This window comes from Anabas testudineus, chromosome 16 (genome assembly GCF_900324465.2).
Source record: "Anabas testudineus chromosome 16, fAnaTes1.2, whole genome shotgun sequence".
In the NCBI taxonomy this organism is placed as follows: Eukaryota; Metazoa; Chordata; class Actinopteri; order Anabantiformes; family Anabantidae; genus Anabas; species Anabas testudineus.
The window spans coordinates 16,425,190-16,452,377 of record NC_046625.1 but is presented as its reverse complement, the minus strand read 5'-3'; the positions used below and the strand labels follow the sequence as shown (position 1 = coordinate 16,452,377).

Here is a 27,188-nt window from a genome sequence, read left to right as displayed (position 1 = left end):
TATTGACTCAAAGTGAGGCAATTAAACATTAAGATCTCTGAAATGCAATAGTCCCATCTCAATTAGCCCTTCAGTTATTAGTCAGAAGATTTCCCTTTACAGTGAAAGTAATTGACTTCCTATACACAGTGCTGTTTTGAAAGCACTGCCACTTTTGACTACCCTGATGGTTGTATCACACTTTCCATGCAAAAGAGCAAAAAACCTGCACGCAGCTTTCTGCAAACCTCCAGCTTTGTGTACCTGCAGGTCTGGTCCGAGTCACCTTGCATGTTTTACAGCTTGCAGATGTGGACTTGTGGGTTTGTGTATCCGCAGACACTGCGGGCTCTCACATGAAGGGTTTAAAAGCCTTCTCAGGAAGTTACAAACCATATACCTTCTCATATGCAAACCCACAAGCCCACCTTGAATGTTGGTTAGGGGATGGGTATATCTTAGAAAATGGTATGCACACTTCTCATACCTTCTCTATTTTGGTGTACAAACCATTTCTCAGTTCTCCTAAACTGTGCATAATACGATTTGATGCACAGTTGATCACATCTTTGAATTGGCTTTATATTCTGAATTACAATGAACGCCACTATCAGCTATCTTCTATCCAGTAATGACAGGTAACATAATTTTTATTTTTCACTTTACATGCAATTGCTTTTATGTGTCCTATGTGACATGACTGGAGCATTTATACAATGTAACACATAGTTTATTAGTGTCATCATTAATCCACTTATTAGAGAGGTTCAATTATTGCATTGTTATAACATTCAATACAAAATACGTTTCAAGTACAAGACGTCAGAGAGCTAATGCAGTAAGCAAAAAACATGTATATTTATTGTTTTGTTTTTTTTTATTTTTAAAGAAACTTATTTGGAGAGCAAAAATATGTACTTTATATTACATTCCTTGCATCTAGCCAGTAGATTTTGTTGTTTCTATGTCAGTATTTGCATTTTAGTACTGAGGATTTCAGGGTATTTGCCTCGTCTGGATGTAATGGAGCGTGAAAAAATTGTCTTCATCACACTGCCAAACTTTGCCTATAGATGCTTTGAGGAAACATTTTTTAAAAGTTACAACACCCTGGTCATCAATTAATCTATTTTTAACCAATGAGCAATTATCTTCTCTTCACATTGGCACATCATTGCAGAGACAGTAGTGGTACATCTGTTATAATAATTAATAATATAATAATATAATAATTAATACCTATTATATTATTATAATTCCTCTATTCTTGAATTGTTTAAACAGTGGTACCAAAACTAATTAAAGAGACATACTGGTTTGATGTGAAAAGCCTTGAGTTGCCAAGTCAACTTGCAGTTTCTCACATTGTGGTCAGCATACGTAATGTTACATATTACATTTGCACAGATTAGAATATTAACACACCCGTGTAAACTGGTAAAACATTATGCAAGGCTGCATAAGCGGCACCAATAGATAACTTTTTTTTTTTTTTGTAGTGACAGGCCTCCTTTTTCATAATTTTTAATAGCAACTTGTTAAATATGTACATATATATATGCACAAACAAAACATAAAGTCTCTGATTAGTCTGTGTTGTAATCTGCTTCACCAAGAGACACATTCCCAGTTGTCAATATTCAGTCCCTGGTCTTGTTAAAGAACAGAATTAGTTCTGTTTCTTTTCACTCTTGATGAAACTTCATCAATTTCTGTCTGCAAAGTCATACACTTTAGTTTCTAAGCTTAACATGCGCAATTCAGTTGAATTACAGAAAGCCACATATAATAATAATAAATTCCTGTGACTTTAAGAGGTATAAAAACTAAAGAGAAAATGAACTGGAACAACATCTGGTTTTCATTTCAGAAGTAGGTCATGTGTTCTTTTTTTTTATTCTCCAGCCAGTCAACTATGGATGCGTCCAATTCTACAATCAGTGCTTTCAACAAAACTGAGGGTTACACTTCAGAAAACACAACAAGGTAAGATTAAATCTACAGTTGGCACATACACACACCCACAGACCTCTATATTTTGTTTATTATGTGGGCTTACTTTATTCACACTCTATTTTTTGTTCTATTTTAAGCAGCTTCCTTTCTTCCTATTCACTCTAATATGTCAGCAGACTTTGCATGAAGTAGACAGCTACAGTAAACCAGCCAGATTGTTGCAATACCAGTAACTTGAGTTTCCTAATAAGTATTTTTTCTTTTTTTTCTGGTTTTGATGTTTCCTGCCAGCACTACTACTGAATATTACTATTACGATTACCCTGATGGCGACTTTGGGAGGTGTGTCTATGAGCGACTAGGGGCCAAATTTATTCCAACCCTCTATGCAATTTTCTTCATCCTGGGCCTTCTGGGAAACTCTCTGGTCATCTGGGTCATTGCTTGTGGAGTGCGACTCCGCAGTATGACCGACGTGTGCCTTCTAAACCTGGCCATAGCTGACCTTCTCTTGGTGTGTTCCCTTCCCTTCTTGGCCCACCAGGCCCGGGACCAGTGGCACTTCGGGGATGCAATGTGTAAGATAGTCCTGGGCATTTATCATATTGTCTTTTACTGTGGCATCTTCTTCGTCAGTCTAATGAGCATTGATCGGTACTTGGCTATAGTACATGCTATTTGCGCTATGAGAACACGGACAAGGTCCTTTGGAATGATTGCAGCTGTTGTTACGTGGGTGGCTGGATTTCTGGCTTCTTTCCCTGATGTGATCTTCCTCAAAGAGCAGTCTAATGGTTCAGTTCAGTACTGCTACCCTGACTATTCTGCAGTTTCTGGGAATGATGGCAATACTCACTTCTGGAAGATCTTCAGCCTTTTTAAAATGAACATTTTGGGTCTGTTAGGCCCACTGCTCATCATGGGTTTCTGCTACTCCCAGATCATCTGGCGGCTTCTGTTCAGCCACTCATCCAGGAAACAGGCCATCCATGTGGTCATCATAGTGGTAGCTGTTTTTATTTGCTGCTGGGTCCCCTACAATGTTGCATCATTCTTCAAAGCTTTGGAGCTAATGCATGTGTATACAGGCTGCGACACAAGCAAAGCTATCTTCTTGGCTTTGAATATCACTGAGGCCATTGCCTACTCTCACAGCTGCCTCAGTCCCATCCTGTATGTGTTTGTCGGAGAGAAGTTTAGGAGGCATCTGCGGAAATTGATAAATAGGACTCCCTGCAGACTGTGTCAGATGATCAAAGTCTACCTTCCTCAGGACAGAATCAACGGCTCAGTCTATTCACAAACTACCAGCTTGGACGAAAAAAGTACAGCTGTGTAACGTGGTACAGGGGTATGGAACCCTGGGTCATGGCTTTTCATTTTACTTGCGGTCATCTCTTCAGTCAGAACATCTATTATGAAATGAAAAAGAGATAATTGAAATCTGTTTCAAGTTACAATGTGAGTTAGGTTAACAAATAAATATTTGAGTTTGGGGACTGAATGGAAATAGTGTTTGTCAGAGGTGTACCTTTAAAAATATCAGGAAGAACATGTGACTATGTCTGATCTTATTGCCTTGGGATGTTGTAAATACAGTATAAGTTGTGATTTTTCTTTTAATTACTATACATTTCTATATTTGTAAGTGTTCCAGAATGTAATGTTAAACGTGTAATGTTAATGTAAACATGGTTTAGAGCACTTTGTATTTTTTCTTGAGATGAGAAGAAAACCGTTTCTTTCAGAACCTGCAATTTTAAGTCAGTAATTGCTTTGAATTGATTGTTTTCCGTTGTTGATCACATGAAGCTGTCACAAGTGTCAGTCCCAGCAACCTCATGTGTGATCTGCTGTCGAAAGAAAGCAAATCAAAACAACAACCATCCTGCAACAAGCCTAATTTAGACACTGACCCCATTCCCTTACATTGGTAGACACAATTTTTAAAAGAGAAACAAATATGGATTTTGCACAGGACCAATCTTACACTTGCATCAGTTTTGTGTGTTTCAAATTGTCATGCAGCAAAAGGTCCTCAGTGCAGCTGACAACCTGTACGGCAAGTTTCATAGCATCTGTAGCAGCAGATTTGCACTTTACCCAAGCCTACAGAAAACCACAACCTGAAAGGGGAAGTATATAACCAAGTCATTGTAACCTTTGCAGACAGTGTGCATGTATTTTGCTGCCAAATCTTTGAAAACATTGTTTCAACATTTGCTTAAAATCTGCATTGCACTAGTGCTGAAAACATGTTTTTGTATTTTGTTAATTGATCGTGCATGTGGCAAACTGAATTGATTGGACATAGCAGATTAAAAAGTATGGATGAAGCTATAATAACTGCAAGGGTACAAAAAGGAAAAAGAATTATACTGTAAAGTGCTCCAAAGAGCAGAGTCGCCAATCTGATGACACATGCAGGACTTTTTTTTTTTTTTTTATCTGAAAGAGTGAGATAAAAGCTTGTAGCAAATGAGCAGATAAGATAAATGCTGTAACTGTTATCAGAGGAGCAGATATTTCAGATAAGGGGAATATTTTGTCATTATAGGTCACCAAGTGCGCATTGATGGTTTTGTCTTGGTTGGTTTTATCCGTTTAGAATTAAATCTACAGAGCTGTATGTGACATCTAAAGACTTAAGTGGATATTGATGCTTTCAAATGTTAATCACTTTAATGTTGCAGCTAATAATAATGGAGCTTATTTCAAGACTTATGTGTGCAAACAACATATCTTTTATTAGAGCCCCCCCTGCCTTGTATATTTCCTATCCATCTTTGCTAGGCAGGTTTTTTCTATGTGCAGCCTCAGCGCTAAAGGCGTTACTATGACATCATCAAGGGCTTTATTCAACGCAAGTTCATTACGGGTGGGGGTGGGGATGGTTGGCATTCAACTAAGACCACAACATCCACCTTTCTCTTCCTGCAGCTGAGCTGCACTCTGTCCATTGATGTTTCAAAATGTCTTCCTTCAAACAGAGAGAGAAAACTTTAATGTTAATTAAAGTTCCTTTAATGCCTTTGCAAAAAAACAGAAGTTTTCAGCCTGGCATTTAAAGTGCAGTAATGGTTTTTAGGCTGAGGCAGTTTTAGAATGATAACTTCCTGATTTACATATTATCATTGTGGTTTTACAGCATACATCACTCATGTCCAGATACTTTTGTAATGCTGATGTTTTAGTAAACATTAAACTCTTTGCTTTTATCAATAAAACTGGATTAATGAAAATATCTACAAATTGTGTTTGTTTTATTACACTCACACACACTGATTGTATTTTTGCATGCATGTGCCATTAAGACTCATGACTCATGTGCAATTAAGACTCGTGACACCCAGTCCTGTGCATTCTCATTTGGGAGGATGCACTTGATATGATCACACATCAAAACATAACCTGAGACAGACTGTGAGTTGATCTGAAGTGATTCCTTCTTCAAAAGCCAAAGTTTTAAGAATGAGCTCCCTGGCCAGAGAAAATTGGCATCCTCCAAAATAGGACAAATGTACCACAAGCACGTACCCCTTCACATTGTTGTAGAGAGCAGCTTTTACTTAGATGGCTTGTGGTTGACCTCATTGATGTCATCATGTGTCATTCTTGTGTTCCTATCAGAGTCGACAGTGATTAATGTTTTGTGAGTGATAAACTTTATCAGCGTATTTGTGTTGTTTTTGAAGGTGACGTGCAGTGTTTTTTTCTAGTAAACAAATGTTCTCTTTACAAAGGCAGTGTGTGTCTCTTTTTATCTAACTTCTTGAGTACATTTCCTTCCTCATAAAACAGCCTAATGAAAATTCTTTTTTTATTTTCTTCACAACATAGACTCAACATAGCTTAAGTCCATGTTTGATAGGCTGCAGTCTCACTGGTGCATCGCTGCATATTAGTTATTTAGTCGCCACCTATTGATCAATTGATGCAATAGACGGACACCAGTGACGGAAGTGTTTTTTTTACATCACCCACATAAACAAGAGGAACATGCGTGCATAGGTCTAAAAAATACACGAAGGGTTGGGGGGTGGGGGCAGAATTATAATTTAAAGAAACAACACCGATCTAAAGACATTAAATACAACTGCGGAAATTACAAATGTGATGTCTTCAATTTAAATTAATAATAAAAAGAATGAAATGAAGCTAAAGACATATTCATATTGCAGCCATCAGTTAAAAGGGGAAAAATACTAAGATGATCAGGCCAGACTGAGAGCATCTGTATGTCATAAAACATAACTTGTGTATGTGCGTATGTTACCTCCACGAATCCCTCAAAACACCTGTGAAAGTGTGGGAGACACTGTTAAATACAATAATAGTTGTGCAGTGCCATCTAGTGATGGTTCTTGAGGACATGTCACCATAGGCATGTATCCTGTCTGATACTGATCTCACTGCAAGACTACTGAGAAAATCTCTGTCACTGAGCTTTAGATAAATTGATTTATTGCTTGCTTTATCTTTTCTAATGTTTCACTTGTTGGAGGAAAACAATTGACAGATAGGGCTTTCTGTGCACTGCTCAAAGTTGAATTCAAGATGCCTTTTAGAAAAATGTTTCCTGAATGCTACAAATTACACATTTTCACCAAAATCCTGCAATCATTGATAAAGACATAACATAATATTGGTGTGCAGGTCAATCAAAAATGTAAAAGCAGAACGTAAGGTTAAATTGTAACACAAAAGAAGAGACACTACAGGAGCATGCAACACCTTCATGCTTCACAGCTTTTGCACGAGATTTTGATCAAAAGATAGGGTGTAAAGATGGCAGATAAGACCTCTGTGGTCACATGCAAAATAATTGTTGCTGCTAAAGCTCAGAAAAACAAACTGGATTTGACACCTGTCAAGAATAGTGACTCTTTTCACACAGGAACGTGTGAAAACCGTGTTCTCACTTACAGACATGCAAATACACAGGTAATAAAGGTGAACAAGAGTAAACAGATGGTTAGTTACAAGGCTCCCATTTCTTCTACTATTTTTACCTACTGACTTTAAAAGTTGGCCAGTGCACATCCGTTTATTTGCCCCACATTACACTTTCTATGATTTATTCAGTTTCTTCAAATGACAAATGCACAATAAATTAAACTCTCTTCACTGGTAACTTATCTCATTTGCTCAATGAATAACAGAAGAAATAGCAGAGGTGGTTTGAGTTGGTGGGGAAATGACAATGTCACGGTAGTGTACTGATTCATGCACAGCAGCAGCATCTGCAGAGGGGAGATAAGATCAGAAACATCCCCTCAATGGTTCTTTTTTATGGGCTATCGCAGCTGCAGATCTTCATCAGAGTAAATTCATGCACTCTGTATTACTGAGTACAGTGTCTGGACCTGATCTTATCACCTTTACTGACATTTTTTAGTTCAAGACTTAAATTCATCACAGCGACCTTTATGCGCAAATGTAAAAAAGATCACTAAAAGTGTGAAGATGATAACAGCCCCTCTCGGGGCACTTCAAAATGAACAAATATCCTGTGTAAAAATCAGCCTTTGTGTCGTGCAAGATGTTCATCACTGCAGCTTTCCAGTCATTTTAACGGTCTGTTGGCCTGAGTGGTGGCGGGGGGTTCCCTGGCTTCCACTCATACCAGGAATAATGCTCAGCCTCCATCTTCCAACCAAAGTTCCAAACCTCACAGTTTATGGGAAAGATTATTTAATGAATGGCAGTTTCGAGACTGACCACACATTGACGTACGTCAGTCTATTGTCGGCACACAAACAAACCTTCAGACACAAACCAGTCGTTCCTTGTACGTTTAATGGCAAAATAACAGAGGACAAAATAAAAATATTTACAGCACATAACATGTAAACACAATCTTCTGTACAAAGAAATATACATGCAAAAATAAAAATAAGTCATAATAAGACATTCAAAATGACATTGCTGCAGTCTTGTTCTATGTGTATTTAAAATACGACGTCCGTATGAGGTTTACTTTGTGGGTTTGAGCAAACTGCTCGACCCTCTCTGTACATCTTTACATCACGAATAGGCTGAGTTTCCCAAAGACACTGTATTAATTAGATCATTCTTTTTTATTAATAGGCTTTAAGAGAATTTCATAAACATGTTAACAGCATGATTTTGGGAAACCCAGACTCATACCAATAAATAAAAATGACACAAAATGAAAGACTGTACGGACTAACAACGTGTTTTTCTTTTTTACTTCTTCAACATTAAAACAATAATCTGACAGTAACTATAGCAACCTTTCAAACTAAATAAATGATGCATGATTTTTTTGTTTCGCCCACCTCTCTCGGTTGACTCACTCTACTGGCACTTAAAAAAAAAAAGGTTTTCAACAACTTCTTAACTTAAAAACATCAGCACATTCAAATTAAAAATAACTAGAGGAGTTCTCCTTCATGACACACACGCCTTTTAATGCTGAATGCGAATATTTATCAAAGGGATTTCTTTGAAAAATTTGGTTACTTCCTAAAAAGTCGGCGTTTCACGAATATTTAAAACTCACTGCACTTCCCACTGATGAGCAATTTTCCAAACATATTTCTCGGTAAAAATGTCAAATGATGATGTCAAACTGAGATGCCAAAGAAGTCAAATTAAATTAAATTAAATCTAGTGACATACAACAGCATCTACCTACAAAAGCCAAACAAACTTACACAGCAAACCACTTTGTGCACAACTTGAAAAAAAGACAATTGAAATATTGTTTTTTTTTTTTTCCAGCAACATACCACCAAACAACTTCTTATTACAATAAGAATAAATAAAGCCAGACTGAACCTATGTAAACACTCCTATGTCTGGGTTCCTTGTGCTCTGTTATAACTTAACATGAAAATCTTTTTTTTTTTTTTTGTTAGAAAATAACCAGGAGAAGAAAGCATTGTCAACTTTGGTATTGTTACAGAAAACAAAAGCATAACAGTGAAAAAATGAAAGCATAAGTGCCTATATTTTAGAGATACACATTTTTATACATTATTTCTCAAAACTCTCCTCTTGTGTGGGGGTTTTGCAGATATTAATACTGAACTTAATACATAAGAGTTAACACAATACAGACATCTACCGCAGTACCAGGTACGTACATGCCTTTTTAGGAATATAGCTACAACACAGGTCTTCATAAATAGTTGCATAAATGTTAAAGCCGCAACATTGCACATGGGAATCGATGCAAAATACGAGTGCATTTTTAGAAGCAGTTTTATTCAATTCAGCTGCTGAGGGCCCACTGGAAGGGGCTGGCCTCACCAACTGCATGGGCTCATCAATACTCGGCAAATGAAACAGCTTTTTGCTCATCTGAGACAACTTTTTCAAAATGAGAATGAAAGGCAGGATTACGTTATTTACAGATAAGGCGGATGCAGGTAGAAGTCTGAATAGCTTTAATGCTTATTCAATATAATTTATTTCTCTTAGTATCATAAACTGAAATGAAAACACCTTTCAAACTGAAATGGGGGCATAAAGATAAGCAAACTATTGCACTGAATGTACAAGTACAATGTGTTTCTGGAAAACATGGTTTTGGTCTTCACTTAGAATACATGGACCCTGCTGACGGGTACCACTTTGTTCACACATCTCATTTGTCTTGTTTTCTTTCTACTTACTAACTAACCTTTGTTTTCCAAAAAGTTATGAATAAAGACAGTTCTCTGTTTCCTCACTGTACATTGTTTCATTTACAAAAAGTAATCTCTCGTTACAAATTAAACAAAAAAAAAAAAAGTTCTTGTGTTCAACCGAAAGCAGCCTGAATAACTCTTATTATACAGTATTTCTAAGTTCTCTGTTAAACACTGTCCAAAACACAAGACTTGCTCACGCTGGGTGTTTGAGAAAGCTTGGTTTTCTCCCTGCTAAGTCAAAGTTTGAAATCTCAAACAGATTCCAACAGTTTATTTGTTGTGCAGGCATAATGACAATATGCCAAGGTTAAGGAGAGGAAGGGAAAGTCAAAGGGTTTATCAGCAGAGTAGTTAGTCAGTCAGCAGCAGCAGGACTTTTGTGGCTCAGTGAGGGAAAAGGAAATCGTGGACATGTTGCTGGTGGTCTTCCTCATCTGATCCAGGTTACTCATCCACTTCAGTTTGCTAGGCAGCCATTAATTGAATCCTTGAATCCATGAATCCTTCTAAAGTACAGCAATGCAGGAAACAGCAGCTACAGTGCACGCTGCTCCCACGTCAGGTGTGGTTGAGCAGGCGACTGTGTAAGAAGGCCTTGATGGTACCAATCGGCCGAATGTCATTCTGGTGTTTTCGTCTCTCGATGAAGGAAATGAGCCTGGAGGTATCCAGATGTGTTGTGTGATGATTCTGAGATGACAGCTGTGTGTGATTTAAGGTGGGATGTCCAGTGTCTCTGTTTATCATACCTCGAGGCTGGAGCCAGGGCTCCTGGAGGCAGGATGCTGCAGAGGGCCTTCGTTCTGGCTCGCCCTGAAGCAACAGGCAGACAAAGTCCCTGGCAGCTGGGCTCACACCCTGGAAGTAATCCTCAGGGAAGCTAAAGTCCAGGCGACAGATGTTCAGACATGTCTCCTCTAGACTCTCATCCAGGAAAGGAGAGGCGCCGCTTAATACAACGTATGTCACCACGCCTGTAAATCATCCAGTCCGTCAATAAACAGGTCAGTCGGTAAGTTACTGTTTAATCTCAAACAGTAGGTTAGTAGCAAAATACTAAATTTATATAAAATGTATATTTATTATATAAATGCCATGTTGTCAGGTACAAACCTAAGCTCCAGAGGTCAGACATCAGGGAGACAGGCTGACCCAGGACCAGCTCAGGAGCAGAGAACTCTGGACTCCCCAGGAGAGGGTGGATGTAGGAGCATGGAGGGCTCAGCTGAACGGCATCACCAAAGTCTGTCAGCTTGATCACTGGCTGGGACGATGCATGTTCCACCACAATGTTCTCGGGCTGTTCATTATTAATAAAACAAATATTAATACAAATGAATAGTTTAAACACAAAGATGTTAGTGTTTCGTCCTGATTCACTTGTTAAACCTGTTCCTGACTAGAATAAAACTGAATTCTGTGATATTCCACAGATTTCTTGAGGAACCACTGTGCTCTAGTGTAAAAATCAGTATTTACTTTGACATCAAGGTGCGCTATTCTCCAGCTGTGCAGGAAGCGGAGAGCTTCAAGAATATCTCTGAGGTACAGAGCCACTTTCTCCTCCGTCAGGTTGCCCCAGCTCACTATATAGTCCAGGAAGCGCCCCTGGTCTGCCCTGACAACAGAGATAATGCACTGGTGAGTCATTAGCAACTTGAAAAATCATAGACAATCAATTCACACACTGTCCACAAAAAAACAGTCACACACTCTAATATTTCGTTGGATCACCTTTAGCTTTGATCACGGCACACATTCACTGTGGCATGATTTTGACACCAACAAGTGGTTTTATCAAGGCTCCACAGCCGTTTAATCCCAATCCCTTGATTTTCCTTTGCATTGAGCATGTGGCGAGTTCTACTGTTGTTTTTCTTCGATTTGCTTTCACCAAACATTTAAGTGATTGCTGATCACGATCATTCAAGATTTTTTTTGGACTACATTTCTTCCTTGAAGGTGATTGTCCACGACTATACCTTCAGTTTTTAATAATGCGTTGGACAGTTCTTAACCCAGTTTTAGTAGTTTCATTAACTTCCTTAGATGTTTTCTGAATCAGATTAACATCCGTCTTCTGACATGGATGTTAAAGAAATGAGAAGCTACTCACTGCATCAGTTAGGGTTAAATAACATGTTGCCAGCTGAAAACTTTAATCATCCATGCTGTAATTATCCAATGGGAGGCTCTTATCTATTTGCTTAGTTAAATCCAAGTGGTGACTCTTTTTTTTTTTTTTTTTTTTTACAGCCAGTGTACTAAACTAAACAGCTACAGAGCAACACAGTACTTACATCTCTAACACAAGTACATAGCTGTTTGCCGTCTCATACGTGTCCAGCAGCTTGACCAGGTTGGGATGGTCCAGAGTCTGTAGGAGTCTGATCTCCTGCAGAACCTGTTCTCGACGCAGCAACTTCTTGTTCACATGTTTTGCCGCTAGTGTCCGTTTACTCCCCCTCTGGTCACACCGCTTAATCACTGAGAACCGGCCTCTGTAGAGGAGAAATGAAGTTTTGTGGAATATTTGAGGACTATATTTAATATTGTGTAGCATCCTTACACCTACACTTCTTAATGTTTTTTTTTTCAGGGCCACTTTGTCCATTTGTCAGTATATTGTCTATCTATTGTGGATTTGCACTTCTTTACTAAATAAAATCAGCTGTGCATGATACCTGCACATAAACTTGTCAAATCCTTATGCCACAAGGAAGCAGACACTGTCAGAAAAAAAGAACTAGCTATTTCTCCAAATATCTGAAGACCTGTTGCTTCACTTTACCGCAGCATCAGTACTGCTACTGCAAATGTAAAGAATATCAGAAATATAGAGAAATTTTAAGCTTTGATGTGGTCAGTGACTTGTAACTACACCAGACAGTCAAGCAGAGAAAGACATTAGTATGTTTGATGTGTCATCATCAGTATACTCTTACCTTCCTAGTTCAGTGATCTCTGTGTAGTATGACTCAAAGCTGCTTTTAAATAAAACGTCATTGTCATCACCAGGAATCCCTGAAAACACGTATTCAGAGTGGGTTAAGTATTCTAATAACTAGTTCCATGTTTTTCAGGAAATCACGCCTATTTAACTAGCATTTGCTTGTACATGAAATGGGTTTATAAGATGCCTCTCACCCGACACTCTGAGGCTGGCAGAGGAGGTGACAGAGCCCGCTACATTCGTGGCAACACAGGTGTACACACCACTATCCTCCAGAGACACTCCCAGGACTCGCAAAGCTGCCTCTCCCGTTTCACTGCAGAAAAACAGAGAGAAGGAGAAGTAAACAATCACACAGGATGTTCAATGCATGCATGATGAAACCCTGTGAACAGCAGAGTAAAGGAGCCATTTCAACGGCATTTTTACGCTCTTTGTTTTGTTTTTAAAGGATTTTTTTTTACGTGCCATTTTTGTTGGCGTGTTTGCATTCTCGTAGCGCTTAACAAGTTTGAACCTGTTACATTTTGTGTTAAGCACTACACAATAAGTGCTAAAGAAAAACATACGCTATAACCTGTAAGTGATGCTGTAATGTCCGTGACTGCTCAGGGTGCTGTTGTCAGGTCCTCGCCAGGTCACAGTGGCCCGTGGTCGACCACATACTTTGCACTTCAGAGTAACACTGTCACCACTCTCACACGATACATCACTAACAGGGATGAGGAACTCTGGAGGAGCTGGAGAGAAAGTGCAGATGTTAAAGTCTAAGCAATATTGCACATTAAATACTAGACTAACATGATAGAAATCACAGCTCTTAGGAAAAGATAGATGAAGGAATTCTTCAGGAAACACATTATGACCAATTCACACATACAGATTTGTATTATCTATGGGTTCACACACACTCTCATCCATTCCTTAGCCAAAATGTATAACATGTACATACCATCATAGATGAAGTTGGGATTTAGAAGCTGTAATGAAAGCACACATTAATTTCTTGCAACAAATAAAAGCAGATTTCAGAGAGGAGCAAATTAATTATTATTTTCTACCTTGACTGACACTTTGTTGCCTAGGCTGTCCTGAGACTTGCGGTAGCCATTCTCCATTTTCCTGCCTTCCTTGTCTCTTTTTTCAGATTTTCTGCGGATACGAAGCGCCGTGTGCCACGATAATGATTTTCTAAACCAAAGAAGGCCAAAAGGAAGAGTTCACAGATTTGATTTTGTTCATACAAAGCATGGTGAAAACGGACATTTTGCTTGTTGTTGTCTCAAGAAAAGGAGAAATGTGACTTGTTCTTACTTAATGGTTCCTTCAGGAAGTTCGGGAGTGATAGAGGATGAGGTATGTCCTAACACATAGCCAGGGATCCACCCCTCAGCTGCAGGGCAGTGCTCGTTGGCTGCCCGGTACACCAGGAACATGTTCTGCTGGTTGCTGGCCAGCATTTGGACAACCTCACCCTGCACCACACTGATCTCATCCTCCTTCACTGCCACATAGTCCTGGGTCACCAACATGGTGGACACACTGCTGCTGCTACTGCTTTCACTCTGTCAGAGAAGAACATGGTATGGGTTTTAACACATCACTTGCTTACTCATAGTTGCACATGTACATGTCATTCAAAAAAGGGAAGTATACACATTTATCAGTGTTTAAGTAGCTTTACACCAATCAACCGTGCAACTTCACTGATGCATAAAAGACCCTGCTGATATGCCTGATGGCTGCCACAGAGTAAGCATTGCAAAATACTTATGAGAAGTTGTAAAGCAGAAGTTGTGATTGTCAGGTTAAAAACACAGAAGCAAGAAATTCTTTCCAATATTTATAGAGGAGACACTATTAGTCTAAATGAAGACCAAACAAGCAGAAGTGAAACAGACAGCAGGTAGTGAAGTCGCAACCATAACAAAGTTCAACAGTGAAAAGACGGAAAGAGGTACTAGACGAAACGAAGTTTCCACCAGAGATCACAGATAATCAAGTGTGATTTTTCCTGTGAATGAAAAACATGAACAGTGTTTTTATAATAGTTTGAAAACTGTTAGTGTGTATTAGCTGCATCAGAGAAGCAGACACATACTGAAGCTCAGTACTCAGTACTCACTGAGTATGTGTCTAAGTAAGCAGAGACAATAGTTGTTCTATGAGTCAGACCAACACTGTGGTGGTTAGTACACTGTGGAAGGGCCAGATATTCTTTTGCACACAAGTTAGTGCACTCGGATAGCTGTTAACCTCCACTGTAATAGTTGTAGCATGTGCAAGCCATTCTCACAGCCGGTGGGACGGTGACTGACTGACAGCCAGTCAGTCAGCGTGCTGGTGTTAGTTACTAGTCAGTAGGTCTAGGCCTCACTGAAGTCTGGGCCTCGATTTGGCATCTTACCCCGTTGCTCTGGGTGGAGTGTATGGACTGCTCGCTGGTGGATGAACAAGTGCTCATGCGGTCTATGTCCTTACTGTGGGTGGAGTGGCGGTGATGAGAGAGAGACCCGTGGCTTCCTTTTCCCAAAGAGTCCCCTCCACCAGCACTATCACTGGGGAAGGAGAAGGAACTAGACCAGCTGGCAGGAGATGGAGACGCCATAGCCCAGAAAGTGTTGCTTTTATGAGCTGGGCTAGAGGGAACAAATGCTTCCTTTTCCCCTCCACCGGGGGACTGTGGTGAAATCAGTGGGGCAACTGTCATGACTCGAGGGTTTTTTAAGGGCATATTCAGAGGAGCCACAGCCATTTGTGGTATCCCAGCAGTTTGAGGTTTCTGGGTTTCTTCACAGCTCCCCACAGCCTGTCTGACACTGGCCTCCATGTTGCCTGATGCCCTGTTACTGTTATTACTGTTACTTCCATGAGGACTATCCAGCATCCTCATTTTCGATATGTCTGTGCCTAACCACTCTCCATTTGTGGCGGTGTCTGGGTAGTGTTTAAAAGGGAGGGACTGAGGGGACTCAGGGTGGCAGGGTGACCACATACCTGCTGATCTGTCAGGCCCCTCAGGGCCTGGGGGGTGGTGGTGGTGGACAGGTTGGGGGAGGCGTGAAGATGGTTGGGGGATGCGGGAGGGTCGCGAGCGAGGGCCGCACAGAGAAGAGGAGCTGTCCCCGGATCCTCCAGAGCCACCGCCGCCACCTCCCCCTCCCATGGAGGTAGTATTGGAGCTGCTGCTGCCTCCTGGCAGGCCTCCAGTACTGCTGCTGCTACTGCTGGGTGGACCACCTGGCCCACCGCCACCCACATGGTTCCTCTGATACTCTATGGGAGATGTCAGAGCTGTGGGAAGGATGGGGAGCAAGATTATTATTCATGTGACAAAATTCTAGTTGTGTAACATCTTGTATGTTAAGATAAAATAATGAATTAATGAAAAATACAGTTACGAAAGGATGAATCCCTAGAATTTCGTACTTATTTCCAGGAAATTATTTAAATCTAAGCTTGACATTTTGTGTGCACTGATTCTTTTACCATTGAGGAAATTGCGCTGGTTCTCCAGTATCTGGCTGACTTGGTGAATCCAGACTTGACTGATTCCAGGGCTAGTTGAATGGAGGGTGTACCTCTCCAGGTTACCACTAGATGATCTGGAAGTAAGTGTGAACTTGCAAGGGTCTTCTGCATTTTCTTCTAGACCCAACCAGCTCACCTGCAGTAATGGGGGTGTGGAAGGAGAAAGAGAGAAGAAGTTAAAGAGATGAATTATTCTTAATACATTTATATGATTCAACACTTGAATAGTGGCAGATTTGACTGCAACAGTAGCTTTCTTCAGTTTTATCGGGCCACACTCACCTTGATGCTGTTCTTGAAGAGGTAGCCCGGAGTGGAGAAGCCCTTCTTTTTGTCTAAGGGCTCACTGAAAATGACTATCTGCTCAAACAGGAAGACTCGCCTCTCTTTCATCCTGGACAGAAGTCCTCCATCTTGGTCTGAAACCATGAAGGTGTCTTGGAGGAGCAATCTGCCTTGAGCTACAATTTTACCCTGAAGAAGACGTCGAAGAGAGAGGCAGGGAATCAGAGAACAGACAGTGGAGAATGAGCACACTCGTTTAAATTACCAATCTCATAACCTAAATCTGGAACAGGCATAAGAAGAAATAGACAAAACCAAAAGAAAGGTTCACACAAACAACCAAACTAAAGGAAGAGGGGCAATGATCACGTTTACAATGAGCGCACACTGACACCATGTGGCAACAGACTGAAATTACAAAATGATTTTTGAGTCGTATTTCACATTTAGTCTTGTACACATGCAACGAGTTAAGAGTATAAAGAGCATTCTTACATCGAAGCCTTGAAGGCGTCCAACATTCATCATGTCGTTACAGCGCTTGGGAACCACACACATCACCTCCACAGCTTTCTGAAGTAGAATATCAGAGTAAAACAAACCATAAGTGACACACTGCTTGCAAGAGAGAAACATAAAATAATAGAGTATTCACAGGTGTGGGTCAGGCAGTGAACAAAGAGCACAAGCAGTAACAACGTTGTCATTCCTCATTTTAATATAAGTCTAGAGCTGAACCGGGACAGTTTTTCTTACCTCCAGATCTGATGTGTCCACTCCAGCCTTCTTAGACACTTTCAAAAGATCCTATCAAAGAGGTAACGTGCATAGAGAAATGATGATTCATTTTATTTTGTTGAAAATTATGTTAATAAATGAGTTCAAAATGTATAAAGTTTTCTAGTACAGTAGTATAAAGGATTTACCTTCAGTAGTAGCTGGTACTTCATTATACGTTGCACAGGTTTGATTAGCAGGTCAGTGATCTGCAATCTGTGGCCTAATCGCTGTTTCAGGTCCTGATGAACAAAACAAATATCATTAGCTCTAGGAAATCCCAACCACGTGCAAAACACAACACAGAGATCGGAGAGATGCAGGTTTGGCTATGTGTAAGAGGGTTCTTACCTCAAAGTAAGTGTCGATGTACTCTGACACAATGTGCTCTGATTTAGGCTTGTTCTGGCAGTACACGATGTACATGTGCAGCCTCCGCTCCTGTAAGTGGAATAAAGTCAGAAGAAAAGAAAAATTATATATATTACAACTGTTATTTTCTTACACAGGAAGTAGAATCCAAGTTGAATTTCATCCTTCTACATTAACTTAAATGCATACTGTATGTGGAAAGGTTTCCCACCTGTTTAACAAATAAAGGCGCCAGTCTGTCAGGATCCTCCAAACACTTCTCAAGCTCTCCCAGGAAAAAGCTGTGAACAGACCAAAAGAGAAACACATACTTTCTTCTGCCAAGGAACATGGTACCGTTTGTAAGATTTTACATGGTATGTCTCAGTGCTGGTGTACATATACAACATTTTTGAAGTGGGCCCGTTAACTGCTAAAGACCATCAGCTTACTCTTTGTGCCAGTCGTAGATCTGATGGATGTTTCCGAAGACGATCTTGTCTTTTCCTTTCATGTCATCTGGAACTCCTTCCTCTTTCATCCTGCTCATGTAGCCCTGCAGGGAGCAATAAAAGTAAAATATACAGCAAACACTAACCAAAATCAGCCTCTGAAAATCTTTTTAAGATCATTTAATTTTATTTTTACCTCCACCACTGATCCAAGGTCTCTCACGTAGTCCCTCTCTGTTTCCACAAGCTCCAGAAGTATGTAACTGATAGACAGAAAACAGAAAGTGTCACTGTGATACAAATGTACACACTCTGCTGTGGATGAACATCAGGAAGGTTCCATATAAGCACACAAATATACGGATGTGATTACCCGATTGATCTCAAGCAGCTTTTGTTTATTGAAACACTAACAAGATGTAGGCTTATAACTCACTGTCTCCTCTTGAGGAAGCCAGACTTGCGCTCCTCCACTTCATCAATGGGTGAAGAGGAGGACAAGAGGGAGTTGTCAGAGGGGTTGAGGGAGGGAGAGCTGCTGTCGCCCTGCTCCACTGACAGGGAACTGGGACGATCCTCCAGAGACTTGGGAAAGAGAAGTGGAGAGGCGAAAAGGGGGAGGAAGACAGTGACAAACAACAAAAAATAACATAGCTAAATAAAATTATTTTAAAAAAGCAGCAGCTGCAAAGGTATTTACAGTATGTGATCTCATCATTTTCACAGCGTGTTTCATTTACTTAACCAAGATCAGTACAAAGCTGTATGACTGCAGCATGAACTGTACTGTGCCTGCATGTGTCTCTATGTAGGACAGTGGGCATAAGTGTGTTATGCTATCAGCCAGAGTGCAATGCCCATTTGTTGGAACAGTGGACAGCTGGCACAGTGAGTCACAGTCCTAACAGATGACTAGTTCTCTGTCAGCAACACCACAGAACAAGTGTGTTTGTGCCCATGCATACATCACTGGAATTACTCTGTGTACAAATGTGCGAGTTGTTGAGTCTCACCATTTTGCTCTTCACCAGCTCCTCGATGGCACTGACCAGTTCGGCAGCACTGGGCGTCTCTGAACTACTGGGACGAGCGGAGAGACGAGACGCAGACTGGATAAGAGAGAGAAAACATAGAGGAGAGAAAAAGAAGTTAAAGGAAGGCACGAACTGTAAAATCTGGCGGTGCTGCATGAATACAGGCATGATACATCTTCACTGACTGCCACTTTGTATGTGATCGGGCTCACCATTGTCGAGTTTGGACTGCGATATTCCACATGTCCACATAAGGACTGGTTTGTGTGTGATCTCCCTAATAAAAGGATTAATTGGGGGCCACGGTGGAGCCAATCACAGGCTGGTCTTGGGAAGTAGGTTATCAGGTGGGTTTGGGCCAGGGGTAAGCTCTGGGACTGGACTGCTCTTCAAGCAGGAGCACTGTGATTGGTCGAACAACTTGCATAAAGCAAACATTGTTGCTTAATACTCCACGGGAAAGAAAGTGCGTCTCTGCAACAGAGCCCAGTCTGAGGTCAAGATTTAAGAGGATCCCTTGTACACAACCAGACTTACTGGGAATTTACCATTTAGATCCACAAACACCTCAATACTGCAGAAGCACGTGAATGGAGTATTCACTTCAGCAACAGCAGAATAAGTACAGTCCACAGGAATGACATTTAGTTGGTGGAAGACAGGAAAGAAAACAGCAAAAGAAAATGAATTAAAGAAGGATCAAAAGTGGAGATGTTAAAGTGATATTATATGGAGAGATAGGGAAACTGGGAAAGAAGAGAATCAGAACAGAAATCAGCATAATGCTGAAGGAAGGAACATTCAACATGCATCAAGACAATAAGAGAAGAAGAGAAGAGTTTATTAGTGCCAAAGTAAATGTTTAGCAGTGTTACTGTAAGCTCTCTGCGCAGATATTTATACAGCTCTATTTGGAAACACACACTGAAACCTGGCTGCTTAAATTAAGACTAAGGAGGATATTAAAATAAATGTATTTTAAATATTAAAATAAAACACTGAATCATAATTCAACCACTTAATTCTTACATTGCTAGAAAGGAAAACAAGATGAATATTTGTCTTTAAAACCCCATGTATCTACTGGATGAAGTGCCTCAGTAGGTATCTTCCTGTGAAGAGCATTTTATTGCATATTTGTCAACACTTATCAACAGAATGTTATTTTTACACATGCAACACTCCCTCCAATTATCATCCTGTCGCAGATGAAGCAATGGCACTTATGGCTTATTTAAAATAAAGTACAATAACACATAAATCAAGTGTGCTCTGGTTAGGCATAAATAGAAAGCACAGCCTGTGTTTGTCTCAGATGGTATTGTGCATTGTTTTTTATTCAGCATACCACTGTCTGCCAACATCTTACATATCTGTGACCCACCTTGTCGTCCTGGGAGTCGGGCTGCAGCAGGCTGTGTTGCTGGATGGCCATTGGTGGAGGCAGCGGCACGGCGTCAGCCCCCTCCTCGCCTTCTTCTTCGCCACAGCTTTGCATTCCTGATGAGGAAGACTTGGACAGAGTTCCACTGCTCAGCCCTTCATTGCGCATACGCTGATGAGAGAACAATGTTTTTCAGTTGGTAATTGAACCAGAACTCTGTTTTTAAATGTTCTGATATTGTCACCGTTCGCATCTTCTGTTCTTACTTCCTCCAGGGTTTCGTCCTGTGGTGTAGCGGCGCTGTCATCTGAGTCCTTCTGCGAGCCGGGAATCGTGTCCATGTTCTTCCTCGCCCCATCACGGTTCTTCTTGTGCTTATGGGCGAGCTTCTTGACGTGGCCGTCAGCTTTTCCGGAGCTGAGCCGCCGCACAGGGCTGGTCAGCCACTTCCTTAGCGTGTTTCCGGGACGCTTGGGGCCTGGTGAGCTGTGAGGGCCCAGGGTTTGACTAGAGCCTGGCTGCAGAGCGTCATTACTGGATACGGACAATGTGTCTAAAGGTGAGGGAGAGAGAAGAAAGAGAGGGTTTATAAAGATATTAACACAAATATAGAGGCATAATCCATGATCCAACGGAAGAGAAACATCTTACCAACAAGTAGTGCACAAGTTAAACACTGACTGACAGGTTTTTTAATTCCGAGACCAGACTAGACTAGACATCTAATCCAGATGATTAATGTTGTCTGGTGCTGCTTACGGTTTATTTATGTCACAATATAGTCCTGCAATATGAAAGGATGCAAATTTATTTGGTCAAAGCTATTACAAATTCAACTTAAGCTGTCATTAAAAAGACACCTAGCAAATAGTAAATATGCATATTTGAATTAAGATGTGGTAAAAGATGGAGAAAGAAGACTGGACTGTATATGATAGGAGGGGGTGTGCATTTGTTGTTTAGTCCTGTTTTTTAGTGATACATGGATCAGGCAGGCTTGCCTCCCCCTCATAATGATAGTCACTCCTAGGGGAATCTGGAGGAGGTAAGCTCTTCTTAGACTAGAAGGGGAGCAAAGAGGGAAGTAAGGATAAAGGGCAGCTCGAAGCTTTGTCTGAATACTTCAAAGATACATCCACCTTTCTGGTGCTTCCTTTAGACGACCCCTTTCTGCAAAACCAGGTGTATCTGTATGAGGGCTAAAGTTCACTTGACACCTTCTTACGACATCACTCTGCATTGAATTGTTTGCATCACATCACATTGATAATTTATGTGTTTGTGAAAGATTCAAGCTTCAGCATTTTTGTCATTTAGCTAATAAAGGGTTAAAACAATGCAGCTGCTTAAGATTAAACCACTTGACTGAGCTGAATGGTTCTTCTGAATGGCCCGTGTGGTAATTCTGCCTTCCCTCGCTGCACACTCCTGCACAGACTCCCACTGTTGAGTGTGTTTGTGCTTACTGCTGAATGAACACATCTGCACGTGAACATGAGTGCGTGTCAAACACTGAGTCTTTGGGAGATGTTTCTTTTTTTTTTTTTACTGCACTCCGCTGATATGAATCATGTGTTCTCACATCGCATGTAAAAAGAACAAGAAAGCACAGTACTCTGAACAACAAGCATCCCACATCAGTGCTTTATGAGACTGCTCGCACTTCTCTCACCTTGCCAAAGACCAAGTCGAGCCAAAAAATACAGGTGCTCACCAGGCCTTTAAATTATTGTTTGTTTTTTCTTAATACGTTGGGTATATAACTGTTAGAGGACACCTAAGCATTGGTAAACTGTTGTCCTGCTCATGTCCTTTGAATGACACGACTAAAATCTTCACAGTCTGACAGGTATAGGGTCAAATACAAGCTCTAATTAGAAGGAAGAGGTTGCACTAACAGGGGTGTAAATGGATGAAACATGGAGGTCAGTAGCCTTGACACATTCCTCCTCAGTGGAAAATAACCCTCGAGACAAACACGCACACACACAGAGCACGATCTCTGACCTTTGAACCCCAGGGTGTCTTTCATATTGGAGACACCTCAGGAACAGCTGGTCAAGCTCTCACTTGTGGGAAACAAAAATAGGGGGGGTATAATTGCTTTGCAGGGGGGATGCTAGCTAATAGTGTCCATCTCTTCTTATCATTGTTTTTATATGATGTTTACTTGCATATTTTTTGTCAAGATTAAATAGCAGTAAAACCTTTTATTTTTACATTTATGTTAGACTCTTTTGTCCCTCAGCTATAATAAACGTGAAGATGACACGATCTCTTTAAACATACTAATTTCTACACTGACACTCAACACGTCAAGATAAAACAGGTCTATATTCAGTCTTCTCATAATAGACTCCTCTCAGTTTACCTGAGAAAAGACCAACTTAGAGTTCACTAGTTGCTCTGTACTCCATCCCCTGATGTCTGCTGATTTTTCTGCGAGCGCACTGGCACTCCACCATAACTCAGTCACTAGAACATTTTAAATTTACAGCTCCCAGTGTGTGACTGTGCCTCAAAATAGGAGGGAGGGGAAGGGCTGTACAACTGAAATGATCCCGAGAGTCGGCACAGCTCCACAGAGGCATGCCTAGGATTCCAGAGGTGTCACCAGGGGAGCATCCTTCGTGTGGTCTTATCCAGGAGGACCGATGGAAGCACACACACACACACACACACACACACACACACACACACACACATACACACAAGCATCAGTTGGCGTGGCTGGAGACGTGCTTTTAAGGGAGGAGGTGCAGCGCATGTGGCAAAGCTGTACGGGGTTTTGGCTGGCAGCTCTGTAAAAATGTGGACAATGCTGGAGAAGACTTGCCACCAACAGCCATAGTTAGTGAGGGTGTGGAGTGAGGATGTGAGTTACAAGAATTTAGAGGCCCCAGTCTCTAAAGTTAAAGTTGTCTGATATTTTGCTCCTGATTTGTCTATTCTAATTAGCTTGACCTCATTATTTTCCCTCCTCACTGGGGTCTACAATAACACGTTCTTCCCATCTGTGCAGTGCCAGCATGTCCTGGCATCCCGATAGGCGCAGAGACATAATATTGTCAAAGTGATGTCAGTAGATTTAATATCTCATCACATCACGCAGTGCTTTCGCCAAATTACTTGCAGTGCAATAATTCCACCATGTAATCCACACTTGAATACCCTCTGCGTTAAACCCATTTGAAAAATAGCTGCTGTCAAATCTCAGGCAAGCAAGGACAAGCTGTCGAAAAACAGAACTGCAATTGTTTCTTGCAAAAATAGTGTTGCTGTGTTATCGTCACATTTACAAAGGTGGATTTTATATCCATCTGTTTGACCTTGTGTCTTTGTGTCATACGAACTCCAGTAAAGCCTATAACTGAGGTTTTACCACCACAATCAGCATGATTAAATGAACAAATACTAATTAATCTAAGCTGGTAGTCTACAGAAATGTTGTTTGTTTGCACTGGCAGAAGAGCAAGAAAATGATTTTCATCCTACACATTATGTTGTTGTTCATGTTGCACATGACACCTACCCAGATCCAGCAGCCAGAACTTGCAGTTGTTCCCTCCCTGCGCCGAATCCATGGAACAAAACGGGTTTAGAGACACTAAAGACTCAATTCCATGGGCCATGTCAACCGTCGGTCAACTGTCAAGCCTCTGAAATCCCAACGCGAAATATTCCCTCACAGGACTTACACAGGTATGACATCTGACTGCGAACCGCGAGGCAACACCTAAAATAGTTTGTGAAGTGACTGAGTGAAAGAAAAATAATTCCGCAGTAACTACGTCGCTGAAATTCCAGGGACACAAAGTGAAGTCTGGTGCAGAGAAAAAGAAAAAGTCCAAATGCAGCATTTGAGAGTAGGATGTTTTCTTTTTCCTCTCTCTTTTTATCTCCTTCCCTCCCTCATGAGTGGGCTGCTGTGAGGATATTGGGCAAGCCTCCACTGTGCCTCTCCTGTTCCAAAGGGATGTCTGGAAACATGCAGCACATCTACCGTATAACCCTTTGTAGAAGCACCCACTCAGTTTGCGTGGGAGGGCGCATATTTTACAGGCATTAGGATGCACACTAGTTGTGCACTATAGTTGGAATAAATATAGACTTGGTTATAAAATCCAACAGAAATGAACAGTACAATCTGTGTCATATTCCGTGGTTGGTTACAAGCTGTTTTTGCAGAATTCAGAATCTCCACTGGGTCTTTTCAAGAGACTGAGATATGTAATTACTAGTAAATATATAAGTAACACACAGTTATGTTTTCCAACATCTTCACTTTACCTGATAATGGCCTTATGCACGCTGAACAGTTATGCAGGCAGGATGCACAAAGACTCCTATGTTTAACCATGCCTGTTTGTTTGTGTGTGTGCGTTTCTGTTTTGGCTTTAAATGCTGTACACACTTTCCTGCAAGAGCACGGATGCACATGCACGGTTAGTCTCCCTTCTTATAGATTCCTTTTATAAACAACACTGTCATTAAGTGGGTCACCCGAGTTTAACTTAACTTTAACCGTTTCATTCTGAGCGGCACTAAGAGTCAACTTTCACTAGCCACCATTAACGTCATCAGTATGTATGGGAATGTGGTTGAAACCTTATATTACAGTAACATGAATGTGCAGTTAGCTGAATAACACAGGAGTTTGAGTAAACTACTCCTATTTTACACCAAAACATCCCATAATAAGAGCAGCTGCAGCAGACAAGCTGCCACATACACACTTTACGGCCTCGTTCTACGATTGTGAACTATTCTATCCTGTTGTTCCAGACACAGACATCTGCCCTCAACAGTTAATTATTCCTCGCTGTGAGACACAACAAGAGTAGGGGAGATTTCCCGGACAAACTATTTTAATCCCCTTAACCGTCACCCTTCCACAACTCTGGACAAAGTGGTCTACATAGTTGGCTAGAAAACCCAGAAAAGGCTGACAGAGTAGCAAAGACATTTTGTCATTCCTGTCTTGCGCTTCCTCAGCAACAGCCTTTTTCTGACCACAGCAAAGCGGCGAGAAGTTGCCTTTCATCACTCCCACTGACCGCACAAATACACAGATGCAAACCAAGAGGGCTAGTTATGCAGAATCAAGAAACCAACGAGGAGACAACAGATAGAAACTAGAGCCCCTGTAAGCAAAACAGAGATGAAAAACAATGAAGCTGGAGTTGAAGGCATAAAGTAAGTAGTTAGAACTTTTACCCTCTCCAAAGTTCCTGTGTATACAGACGGAGCAACCTATAATTTTAAACACAAATGCAGACTTTTTTAGAACTGACTACAAAGAGGCTACCAGCACAATATTTATATGCAGTATTACCATAGAGACAAGCAGCTCTCACCCACTCTCCCAGATTAAAGAGGGAAAAGCATAAGAACAAACGTCTGTCAAGACGTGACATGATAGCATCTCACGACGCCAACCAAGCGACGAGGGTCACGTTCCTTTGTTTAGTACATTATCGCTGGGTAGATGATTTCAAATGGTTTTTGGTAGGCAAATACAGAACGCGCATTATGATTATCTAAGCTCCTGTGTGGAATTTGAGTTCGGATCAGCACATTGTAGATGTCCTACATAGTCTAAGTAGTGACGTGTCAAACAGTGTGACAAGCACACATTGAACTGATGCTCAGGGCAAAAAAAACAGAGCAGTTCAACCTGTAGAAGAACCAGTCACCATCACAGCAGCAGAACCGACTGCAATTCTTAACAATATGGAAACAAACAGCACCACTGGACACTATTCCCACTAACTAGATAAAGACACCATTAGTATAATGGTGTATAGTGACACCATTCAGGCACAACATTTACACCACCTGCTGGTTTTAATGTAGACACTTTATGAACTACTACTGGCTACGCAGCTCTATATGCAGCCTGTGTGTGTTTTGAGACCTCTCGACCATTGCAAGCATTAATTTAAAATGCTGACTCCTCTCCACAACAACACTTTAACCACTAGCTGTTGTTTTGGCAGATCGGTGAAAGACGTTGTACTCGTAATTATGACACAGTTCATTTTCTAGGACATGATTCAGCAACATTTTGTCACTGTAACTAGAGGTGGTGCATTGCTAACGTACACAAAGAAAGGAAATATGTCTATGTTTCTTCCAACATAGAGGCATTCTGCTGCACGTTTCAAACTAAATTAAGATTTCTGGTGTTAATAACATATGTGGATGTTACCAGTGGCTGGAAAGGTGGAATTTATTTTAAGATAATTAAAAGAGATCTGGGCTTTAAGCAGAGTATCCACAGTTGCATAGCAACACAGAGACATACATTGACTGTACATGCTTCTCCAGGCAGCTGCTGAGTGAGAAGTGATGGTTCTGTGGATCATCAAGGCCATGTTGGCAAACTGGAAAAATACATCCTATTAGCATATCTTAATGCATTAACTGTCCATATGTGACAAGCAGTTGTTTGGTGAGACAACAGGACAACCTGCCGATGTGGGTGTGAATTTGCTACCTTTGTGGTTGAAGAGTCCCTCCATTTCCATGGAGGACCTGGAGTGGGCGATGCAGAGCATGGAGCAGGGTACGATGCCCTCCTGTGCTGGAGAGTGGTCCGTGGTCCTCACCAGGCACCAGTCCGGTTTGTCGTGGAGTCGCTCCAGAACCTCCACAGTCTGGCCCCTGCGCACCGTTAACTCCCCGCTGCTGCCATTACTGGCCACAAAATCGTGGATGACCACAGTCAACTCGCAGCCACCGGACAGCTGAAATGAAAAGAGTATTGAACAGAAATCTGTTATTTTAATTTGTAAACTCTCTCTCTCTGTGTCTCTCTGACTT

At 41.0% G+C, this 27,188-nt stretch overlaps 2 protein-coding genes across 5 annotated transcripts in view; one reads left to right on the top strand and one right to left on the bottom strand.

The window, feature by feature from the left end:
* Positions 1-454: 454 nt before the first annotated feature.
* cabz01093075.1 (C-C chemokine receptor type 5) lies at positions 455-5,179 on the top strand. Its single transcript, XM_026373391.1, has 3 exons — positions 455-617; positions 1,885-1,965; positions 2,227-5,179. The coding sequence occupies exons 1-3, from the start codon at positions 577-579 to the stop codon at positions 3,272-3,274; spliced, it is 1,170 nt and encodes a 389-aa protein (XP_026229176.1). The 5' UTR covers positions 455-576; the 3' UTR covers positions 3,275-5,179.
* A 2,601-nt stretch (positions 5,180-7,780) lies between these two features.
* Positions 7,781-27,188, bottom strand: part of triob (trio Rho guanine nucleotide exchange factor b) — an 84,331-nt gene continuing 64,923 nt past the window's right edge. For 3 of the 4 annotated variants that reach the window (XM_026371229.1, XM_026371233.1, XM_026371232.1), the window contains 25 exons: positions 26,863-27,112; positions 20,630-20,916; positions 20,364-20,534; positions 18,959-19,054; positions 18,382-18,530; positions 18,142-18,208; positions 17,946-18,049; positions 17,726-17,795; positions 17,494-17,583; positions 17,292-17,384; positions 17,122-17,172; positions 16,861-16,938; positions 16,363-16,554; positions 16,039-16,216; positions 14,957-15,843; positions 13,864-14,114; positions 13,611-13,740; positions 13,502-13,529; positions 13,127-13,289; positions 12,744-12,865; positions 12,542-12,620; positions 11,897-12,097; positions 11,076-11,214; positions 10,710-10,896; positions 7,781-10,570 (listed from right to left, as the gene is read on the bottom strand). In XM_026371229.1, coding sequence (XP_026227014.1) covers positions 10,155-10,570; positions 10,710-10,896; positions 11,076-11,214; positions 11,897-12,097; positions 12,542-12,620; positions 12,744-12,865; positions 13,127-13,289; positions 13,502-13,529; positions 13,611-13,740; positions 13,864-14,114; positions 14,957-15,843; positions 16,039-16,216; positions 16,363-16,554; positions 16,861-16,938; positions 17,122-17,172; positions 17,292-17,384; positions 17,494-17,583; positions 17,726-17,795; positions 17,946-18,049; positions 18,142-18,208; positions 18,382-18,530; positions 18,959-19,054; positions 20,364-20,534; positions 20,630-20,916; positions 26,863-27,112 — 4,479 coding nt within the window. In that variant the 3' untranslated portion in view covers positions 7,781-10,154. Of the gene's footprint in view, positions 10,571-10,709; positions 10,897-11,075; positions 11,215-11,896; positions 12,098-12,541; positions 12,621-12,743; positions 12,866-13,126; positions 13,290-13,501; positions 13,530-13,610; positions 13,741-13,863; positions 14,115-14,956; positions 15,844-16,038; positions 16,217-16,362; positions 16,555-16,860; positions 16,939-17,121; positions 17,173-17,291; positions 17,385-17,493; positions 17,584-17,725; positions 17,796-17,945; positions 18,050-18,141; positions 18,209-18,381; positions 18,531-18,958; positions 19,055-20,363; positions 20,535-20,629; positions 20,917-26,862; positions 27,113-27,188 lie in introns of those variants that run through there. The other variant, XM_026371231.1, reaches the window with a different exon arrangement.